General features: G+C 38.8%; 1 protein-coding gene and 1 long non-coding RNA gene across 2 annotated transcripts; one reads left to right on the top strand and one right to left on the bottom strand.

Moving 5' to 3' along the window:
- Nucleotides 1–1,624: 1,624 nt before the first annotated feature.
- LOC308161346 lies at nt 1,625–2,258 on the top strand. The gene is made up of 3 exons (XR_013937532.1): nt 1,625–1,701; nt 1,790–1,827; nt 2,034–2,258. It is a non-coding gene; the product is annotated as an uncharacterized lncRNA (long non-coding RNA).
- Nucleotides 2,259–4,961: 2,703 nt separating this feature from the next.
- Nucleotides 4,962–7,596, bottom strand: irx7 (iroquois homeobox 7; the record flags this gene model as incomplete). The annotated part of the gene is made up of 3 exons (XM_080534493.1): nt 4,962–4,972; nt 6,579–7,107; nt 7,381–7,596. The coding sequence occupies 3 exons, from the start codon at nt 7,594–7,596 to the stop codon at nt 4,962–4,964; spliced, it is 756 nt and encodes a 251-aa protein (XP_080390619.1).
- Nucleotides 7,597–10,465: the final 2,869 nt, after the last annotated feature.

The raw sequence follows: 10,465 nt of genomic DNA, 5'->3' as shown, positions 1-10,465 counted from the left end.
TGGACTTGGACTAGGGGTGCTCTATGAAGGTGAACACACACAGACACACACATGCCCACACACACACACACACACACACACACACACACACACAGACCTACCTTAAATGATTTATGGTGCTATTACCTTAAGTGAAGTCATTATAATCATACTATGCATAATGTTTCCTCAGGTAATCATACCCATGACACTGTGTGTCAAGCTTGTCCAGTGGACACATTCTCCAGTGAGAACTCGGCAGAGAGCAAGTGCATGCGATGGAAAGAGTAAGTCCAGTGACGTGTGATATAAGTACATTTTATAAGTAAATCTCTCTACAGATTAAAGGTAAACTAAAGATGCAAATTAAAACGTTGTCTCCCTCATCATTGTCTATTCATCTTTTCAGTTGTGGGTCTGGTTTCATAGAAGGGACACCAACATCTGACACCATCTGTGGTAAGTACAGAATCCAGAATAACTCAAATTACACAGATCTGTAACTTTTTCATTACAGCATATTGGCGATCTAAAATGAAGTTAGTTACACGTTTACAAAAAAAACTACCACCATTGAAGTACATTGATTTTAGAATTTTAAAATGTGTATTTTTATTTTAATGTATATACTTGACCTAATAGCATGAGTGTAACATTATTATTAACAATTGTTTTGCTACAATAATCTATCTATCTATCAAACAGTTTCATATTTTGAGGAAGAGAGAGGGGGAGGGGAGGAAGTAGGAACTGTATTTTATGCCTGATGTTCTTCCTTACTGTTGAATCAATAAATAGAACTTCTTTTGAACATTGTGAAACTTCTTTAAAACGGATGTGTTCATTATGTGTTAAATTTTTGCAGGAAAAGTGCTATACAAATACAAGTTATTATTATTAATAATAATAATAATAATAATTCAGCAACAGCAGTCAACCACAAGGTTATTTTGGCATTCATGCATTAAGAGTTTGAAACAGTGGTGAAATAGTTATGACGGTTATAACGATTATTTCCCTAACAACCGACCGTTTTCCCAAAATTCCATGACCTAGTCGGACATGAATGGTACTGTAGCACAATGCACATTCTCAAGTCATTGATGTGTCTTTTTTATTTTTATTGGACAGATAGTGAAGACAGACAGGAAAGTAGGGAGAGAGGATATGTCAGCAGGGCATGGGCCGGATTCGAACCCATGCCGACATGGGCATATGTGTGCACTGTAGACCGCGGTGCTAGACCACTGGACCACCCCAGGCCACACGAGTCATTGATATGTCTTTAAGACTGTTCCTGTGGTAGTATAGGTGTGAGCCACTGCATTAGGTCTAGCTAATCTCACAAGCTGCTTCCTGTGCACTCAAAGATGGATATTTTACTGACATTTTCATTGGATGATGATAGACTTTGAATAGCAGTCTATGATGATTGTGTACTAAACTTAGTTACAATATGGAGACCTAGGATCTGCTTATTAGAGTCTTATAGGGCAGAAGGTAAATATTTGGTCTTAGATAGTCCTTAGATAGTCCTTAGATCTCTTTGATATTGAATCTCCAAATACTGGATCTGGTCTTATTGGTTGGTTTAGATAATTAGATTTAATATCTGATTTTACTTCACAGTAGGCCTTTCCCCTGGAGCAAAAGGAGCCATTATAGTTGCAGTTGTCGGCGCATTAATTGTGGCATGTGTGGCCATTGTGTGGAATATAAAAGGTATTTAACGATTCTTTTTATGTTTTTTAGAATGTAAACTTTGACTATGATGGGCATTTAATAATATATTTATTTCATTCTGTACTAGGGAAACATGGACAAGCAGATATTGGGAGGGAAGGAAAGGTACGTGCTCCTGTGTATCAGTCAAATACTAATTTAACCATTCTTTTTCCAAGTTAGCCTTGTTAATGTAAAATCTATTTTACTAAATAAACCTGTTATGTTATTCAATAGTTTAACAACAGTGTTATCCCTCTTTTAATAGAATGTTTGCAGTTTTTATTTATTTTCAATGTCTAATAAATTGAACATTGTGTCTTGCACTATAGAGATGCTGTGTGCAGTGGTGTCTACCCGACAACAAGACTGTGGTAGACTTAGTAGGACATCATGAAGATGCCCGTCTTATGATTCCTGATCCTGAGAAGGAAGATAAACAACCTGAACACGAGGACGCCCGTGTTATGGTCCCTGAGGTTGGACAGCTACAACAGCCAGATACCATTCAGATACAAGATATATCCTCAATACCAGAGGAGACAGAGGACACAACCCAGGCTCAGGGCACCACTGAAAATGGACAATTGGTGAAACAGGAAGAATTCCATACCTCCAAACCTGAATCAGAAATGGGATTTTTTTCTGCATCCTCAATCTTATAAACATGAATCGCCAAGCTCAACCTAATGTCTAGCATACGTTATACGATGACCTGCGCATTGTTGCTTTATAAATATTCGGTGTATTATCGACTATTATCAAAAAGAGTTGGCCGGGCGTGTCAGCCTGAAGTAGCTGCTATCATTAGAAGTGTGCTCAACATTGTGCCAGTTATGTACAGTCTCACATTATCCATTGTTGAGATCATTTGCTATAAATGAGCCAAATGCCTTCTCCTTTGGCACCCCTGCCCATGTATTAGGTAATAATTCTGTAGATATGTCAAAAGAATAAAAGTGTGTCCATTTGTGCAACATCTTTGCTCATTGCTCAAGTTTATACATTTACCATTCACTATACTGTCTTTTTAAGATATCATTAGACTGTCTGTCTTTCCTTTAGACTAAATTGTAAATATATATATATATAATAATTGAAGTGTTCTTTACTCTTGTCTTGGTTTGTGTTTGTATTGAAGTTTTTACTTTTATAAAACCAAGAGACAATGTTATGTGTTTTAATCTTTTTTCTTGTTATTGTTTATTCAATGGATAATTGAAGAGGGTACGTAGATTCTCCACAAGGGGGAGTCAGTGCTTTACTTGAGCTATTTGAGGTTCAAAAAACTGTTCCATAGTCATTGAGCATTACATTTAATTGACCCTGTCCTGTTCTTGGGTGCATGCAATTTTTGTCAGTCAATATGGTCTTTTAAATTTATATTTTAGGTAGTTAGTGCAATGTAATGCAAAACAGTAGTCTCATTATAATTATATAATTATAATCTAGCAGGGTTTATCAAACCTTGAAAATTGGAACAAAAGATGATAGCCAGGACTTTATTTTACTGATTTCAAAATGTTTACTGACATAAAGTGTGTTTATCGGGTCCCTTGGTGGTGTAGCACACTAAGGCCATGTAATCTCAGGGTCACTGGTTCGATTCCGGCCATCGACATATTATGCATGTCATCTCTCTCACCATCCTTCCTGTCAATCTCTACTGTCTCTATCCCAATAAAGCAGAAATGCCCTAAAACATTTTAAAAAATAAAATAAAGTGTGTTTATCAAGATTCAATTAATGGGATTGAAAGCCATATTGCTATAACACTGCCTAACTCTGCATAGTATTTACACAGTATTGACACATTTGGTCCCATTGTGTCCCCCCTGTTTGCTTTGGGATTACACCTCATTTGGGCCACCTGTAAAAAGAGGGTCTACCTTCTGCTCTCTGTTTGTGGTGAGTGAAGACTTGTGTGTGGGTCTTGAGGTGGGGTGAAGGGGACTGTGCATTTCACACCCTTTGCTCCCAGGGGTTTTCTCATTATCCTGGGATTAACAGAGGTACAGACCTTTGAATTTACATGGAAACGTGGGGTAACTACACAGGCCTTTGGCCTCCATGGTCCCACTGTTCTTTTTAGATTACCTACACACAAAGGCAAAGGCTCGCTCGAAATGTCATTTACTAAAACTTACTTTAACTAAAATTCTCCATGACCAGAATAGCATGCTGAACACACTGAACTTTGAATGGAGTCTTAGTCATGTACCGTTAACGAGATAGAATAAGAAAAGCATATTTTTCTATGCCGCAATGAGTACACCGACCAACGCAACGCGGTCCGCGTAGAACGTAGAACTAGAACGTAGAACTATAAACGTGGAGACCCCTTACATAGGCTACGTAGGCTACGCACGTAAATTCGACGCAGAAGCTTAAATCGACCTTTAGGGCCAAGACTCAGAGACTAACAAACAACTTCCCCCAGGCGATCAGGCTCTTGAACAAGCCCACTGTAGTCAAATGACTATCTTCCCCTATAGCTCACCCCTTGTACATGGACTACAGCAACTCCAAACTCAAGCCACTTTACTACAGTGAGCGCTATTATCCCTAGTGGCACCACTAGTGCAACCTGTCTTGTCTTACCTGCACTATTGCCACCTTAGCTTGTACTATGCCTATTCTTTTTTGTCACGTATGTCCTGTACTACTGACACTTTTATCTTGAAATATGCTTGATTTATTATGCCCTATGTCTTATGTTATCACATATGGGGTCCCTCAGGGGTCTATTCTTGGTCCCTTGCTCTTTTCCCTGTACATGATTAGGTGGAATCATCAGAAAACATGGTGTCAATTTTCATAGTTCTGCTGATGATACTCAGCTGTACATATCAGTAATTGCCTGATAATTGACATGCACTCAGCTCGCTGGGGAATTGTCTCCGAGATATGGAACTTTGGATGTCCAACAATTTTCTACAACTAAATCAGGACAAAACTGAGATTTTTGTCATTGGACCAAAACCACAAAAAGACAAATTGTTGAACACCATAGGAACCTTGCTTTCAAGCTGCCAACATGAAGCTAAAAATAGAGGTGTGCTTATAGATTCTGACTTAAGCTTTGAGCCTCACATCAAATCTAGAAATGCTTTTGATCATCTACGGAATATTGCAAAAGTTAGACATTTTCTCCGACAAGCTGATGAAGAAGTGTTAATGCATGCTTTTGTTATTACCCGTTTGGACTACGGTCTCCTTTCTGGTCTTCGGAAGAAAGCTATTGGCAGCTGCAATTGGTACTAGATTTTTACTAAAACAAGCAGAAGAGCTCATATAACTCCTATTTTAGAGACTATAGGCTACACTGGCTTCCTGTTAAATTCAGAATAGATTTCAATTATTAGCCCAATAGAGCTCTTAGGTATTCTGACGCTGGTACTAACAAAAGAAGAGATTTCGTGAGGCCTGCATTCTCATTTTATGCACTCAAATTGTGGAATGCACTGCCAGTTTACATTAGGGATGCAACCTCAGCAAATATTTTCAAGTCAAGACTAAAAACATCTTTTTAATAGATGCTAACCCCAAAAGCTTGTCTTTTTGTGTCCTGTTATTATTTGTTGTACACTTGTTATTTGTTTCTTGTTCTTATTTTCACTTGTTTACCTATTTCTTTTAACCTGCTAACTTTTGCTCTTTTATTATGTTTTTATATATATGTAAAGCACTTTGTGACCCCTGGTCTGGGATAGGTGCTATAGAAATAAACTTTACTTAGACATACTTACTTAATATTGCCTTTAAATGACTAAATAATTAAATGATGATTATATAATGATTAAAGCACTTTGAACTGCAACGTTTGCAGGAAAAGTGCTATACAAATAATGTAAATAATAAAAGCAATTTTATTTTATTTTATTTTATTTTATTTTAATTATTATTATTATTATTATTATTATTATTATTATTATTATTATTATTATGCTGCAATGCAATGTCAGGATCCGAAGCAGAATTTTACTCACTTGTGTAATGTGACGTAAGAAATAAACTTGAAGTAAACTTCTCCACCATATTATTAGAACTGGCTCCCCAGCTTCCTTATTGGGAATGTATCACTTGCAGGAGGAATTGGTGTTAATTATCACCCTGCATGACCCAACAATGAGATAACCTGGGCCAATACTTGATTGTTTGAAAAGATTTGTACAGATCTGTTTGATATGATAATTCACTAATGTATGCTCCTTAATTAAAACAGCTCCTGTTGATAGTCCATCAAGTTAGACTAGAGCACATCACCATGCATCATCATACAATGTACATTATTTATGTTCAGTCTTGGTAAGAACTGCATTTTGGTCATTTAAAAAACCAGAGGAGTACACGACAAAGAGTGTAATGTGTTGAGGAATTTTATTTCGCAAAATAATTCTTCATAATAAGAATGACGAAATTATAATTTACAGAGAGTTCATCAAAAATATATCTACACTTATTTACACAGACATAACATGCTCTGAACGAGTCTTTGGTCTCACACCATCCAACATTTCCAAATATAAGTACATGTAAACTTCAGAAATGGACGGTTCCAGTTCCAGTCCATGAGGTTTGGAACGTTAAAGTGCAAAATATGTTTATTTTACTATTTCAGTTTGTTTGTTATAGAATATCATGAGCAGAGTAAGATGCGGGAATATAAAGTCCGTTCCTTGATGCCCATTCAGCCCACCATTTGCCAACTTCTGGGCCGCTGGGATGACAAGCACTGTCCTTGGGCTTTTTCACTGTCTCCGATGTCGCCGTTTCGGCCAACGACCATATTTTGGGCTTTTGGCACTCAACGTGCTCTTTACTTTCCAAACGAGATGCTGTGCGATCTGTGTCATTCGCTTCGACTTGTCCCCCACCCTGCGTGATAACATTGTCCTTATTGTCGTCGTTTGATCGTTGTTTCACCAGGCGCGCGTCACCAGGCTGTGGCGTTGAACTGATCACATCGTCTCCAATATCCTGCTGGTCATCGACGGCTTGAGGGTCGATTTCCTCCTCGTCGTCCAGACGGCTCTTCTGAAGTGAACCCTCGTCTTCGTCGCTCTCACCCTCATCCTCCTCGTCCGATTTCCCTTTGGACGCCCAGCTAACTCTGTTCTCCTTCTTCAGCCGTCTCCTGGCGTTGGCGAACCAAGTGGACACCTGTGTGAGGCTCATTTTAGTGACAATGGCGAGCATGATCTTCTCTCCCTTGGTTGGATACGGGTTCTTCAGATGCTCGTTCAGCCAGGCCTTGAGCGCGCTGGTGCTCTCCCGGGTGGCCACCTTGGCGACCCTGCTGGGGTCGTCGCCGGACCCTGGTCGGTATTGCGGGTAGAATGGCCCTCCTCGAGCCAGAAGCGCTTGGTGATAAGGAGAGGCGGCTTTCAGGTCGAAAGAGTTGTTCTGGAAAAAGACAAAAAATATGATTAGATCCAGCTTTTGAGCGGTGCGTAAACACGTAAATAGGCTACATGATTTATTGGTTATTAATAATAATTATTATTAATTATTGGTAATGATGGGCGGCATCAAGCACAAGTTGTTTTGTGAGTGGTACCAAATAATAGCCTACATTGATGATTTTATAAGTGAATGTAGCCATTCAGGTTATCGTGACAGAGTCAAATCATGAACTGGAATCGAATTTAAAAGTTTTTCTCATATAGGCTAACTTACCATGTGCGCGATGTGTCTGTGGTGAGGATAAGGGATGAAGTTATATCCATGAAGTCCTGGATATGCCATAGGAACCCCAGCCATCGATGCGGCTAGGTGATGCGGCTGCTGTTGTACCCCAGGTGGACATCCCAAAAGCGGAATCTGATATCCAGGTGGCATGTTGATATTTCTCTCAAAGAAGAAGTTGCCAAATCCAGTTTGTGACGCAGGCATCCTGACGTCCTGACTATCAGAGTTTGAATGACAATCCCCATCCCCTCAAGAGCTCGTAATATACCCCTACTAACAGTCATGGGCGGTCTTAGCCGCAGTGATTGACAGCTGCGTTCAAAAGACCATGGCTTTCACTCGCGTCAAATCCCATCAAAGGAGAACTCCGCTGTTCCTTTTAACGGTTTGGTAAAGGCGCTAAATACCTACGTAATACTTATCTCAACCTAATCAGATCTATAGTGAGACGAATAATGAAACTTCATTTAAAATTATTTTTCTGATGCGGAGAATACTAGAAACTATTGCTCTTTCTGCATATAATGTATTTATTATTTTTTTGCCAGTTGTTGCTATCACCAACTCTCATATCGTAGCTATTAACTCCTTGCTGATATTTACGATTAAATTCATTTTACAGTAAGAGATTAATCAAGTGCATGGTCAACAGAGAAAAGTTATACATATTGCTTGTTTTACAGACAAATAATAAACAAATATACATAATAAGCCATGCATTTAAACATGAAACTTGGGGTCAGTAGTATCATGATAACATTCAAATGCTTAGACGATTTGTCTTTATAAAGCTCCACATCGGATTGTCTTTTTCTTTTCAATGTTCTGCACCAAGAGATGGCCTACCAATGATTAGAATGTTGTTAACACCATGCATAGCCTACTTCTAATACTCAAGAAGGATGACACTTGCAACCTCTGTTTTACAATAAGTAGGCCTATGTGAATTGAATTAGCCAACTTAATTAGTCCAAATTATGTTAACACATTTGCAGACGTTTTATGACCACTGATAGAACCTTTAATGTATTCAATAATGTTATTTATAGTCTTTTTAAGTCATGTGTTAATTTGCTGATTAGCCTAGTTAACAACATTTTTGGCTATTATCTTTTTTAAAAGAAAAAAAAGAAGAAGAAGAAAAAAGCTATTATATCATAGGCCATCGGGTAAATTCCCAGATAAAATAATTTGGAAACGGTTAGGCTATTGGCATGTAACTATCATTTCACCTTTCAGGGTGTCAATGGGTTACCTGCCCACGGCTGCGCATATTGAGCTATTTTGTTAATTTATTGTGATTGAACAATAACAGACTTCCCTTTACATACTCGATGGTTTTGTTTTGGCTACAGCATTTAGTTTCAATGGCCCTAATTAAATGTGGTTAAGTGAAACAGGTGTTGACTAATGTATATGATAATTGTGAGATAACAAATGCTAATGCATGGAGGTCAAAGGATTGTTAAAGATAAGAAGAGAACATTACAATTCGTATTCCTCTCCTTCGTCCATGTTCTCCAAAAGGACAGCAGTTGAATCAGTAGAAAACGTTACACTTTAAACTTACATTTACATTACGATGCATGTAGGCCTAGCTATCATGTGGTTTCAATATTTTGAATGCGCACTGTTGATTGTTAAATGTTACAAATATTCCAGTTGTATTCAACATGGGTGTGTGCGTTTTAAAGATGTATCGATCCTAAATAAGTCTTACACAGAAGCCAATATATTAACTGTCTATTAAATTACAAAAAGATTTCGATATATTTTTTAAAAATTAAATTTAATAATAATAAAGCAGTTTACACCAACAATAATGAACGTTTGGCTTTTTAGAGAGCTATCTGTTTGAACAATAGCACTTTGGTGCACATTGTAGGATACTTTACTTGCTGGACTTACAAGTCTGAATGTGTGTGTGTGTGTGTGTGTGTGTGTGTGTGTGTGTGTGTGTGTGTGTGTGTGTGTGTGTGTGTGTGTGTGTGTGTGTGCGTGCGTGCGTGCGTGCGTGCGTGCGTGCGTGTGTGTGTGTGTACGTGTGTGTGTGTGTGTGTGCGTGCGTGCGCACATGTGTGTGTGTGTGTGTCATGCATGAGAGAGTGAGCGGGAGGCTTGAGGGAGGGAAGGCTTGTGCAGGGGATAGATGGGGAGAGATAAAAACAGAGAGGAGGAGCTATTTGGGTGGGGTCTCCCAGGCCTAGAGCAAATTTGTACAACTGGTACAATGGGGTGACTGAAGAGCAAAGAGTAGGAGGCTTAGGCCATCACTACATCTCAAGACACAAACAGCTCAGAGCAATGGCTTTTGTCTCACTTGTAGACCCTCTTCTCTTTCTTTTCCTCTTTTGCAGCTCAGCTACAATGCAGGTGTTGGTCTCGTTCTGACAGGTCGAGGTTGTACTGTTTGCTATCAGGATGTTAGTCGTTTGCATAGAAAAGTGGCCAAATGGAGGAGGGTTGTCCTCAGTTGCTTGTGAGATAAAAATACAAGATAGGGGATAGTGAAACAGTTTCTCTACCTCAGATACAGCTGGCAATCCCACTCTCTCAAGTTGAACTCAATGATCATCTTCATTTCCCTATCTCATACATATCCTATGATACTGTAACTGTGCTTGACTACACTAGACAACCTAATTTAAAGGTAAAATACCAGTAGGAGAGAGCTAGTCCTAATGAGCAAGTGATGACAATAGGCTCAGGTGTGACTTCAATTACTGGCCATCACCTGCCACTGAGCCGACAAAAGGCCTAAGTAGTATGTAATGAGAATAGCTCATAGAAAGGTGTGAACAGGACAAGAACAGCTTAAAGGGAATCCACACAGAATTCAACACCTATTCCTTGTTCGTTTTCTTTTACCCCTAACCAGATACTAAGATAGAGGGGGAGAAAGGGCAGAGAGTAGCAATCTGAATCTGGAGACATTGTGGGAAGTGGGAAGGGAAGACATTTCATTTAATTTTCGCCCTGAGTAACCATAGATGTGTAAGAACAAATCCACATTTATAAATGATAGGATATTTTATATTATATGATTGATTCTCAGTTAGTAGCGCCTGTAACC

The sequence above is a fragment of the Nansenia antarctica genome, assembly GCF_963989245.1.
Source record: "Nansenia antarctica genome assembly, chromosome: 6".
Classification (NCBI taxonomy): domain Eukaryota; kingdom Metazoa; phylum Chordata; class Actinopteri; order Argentiniformes; family Microstomatidae; genus Nansenia; species Nansenia antarctica.
Note: the sequence above shows the minus strand (reverse complement) of the source record. Positions and strands in the feature narration are given on the sequence as shown.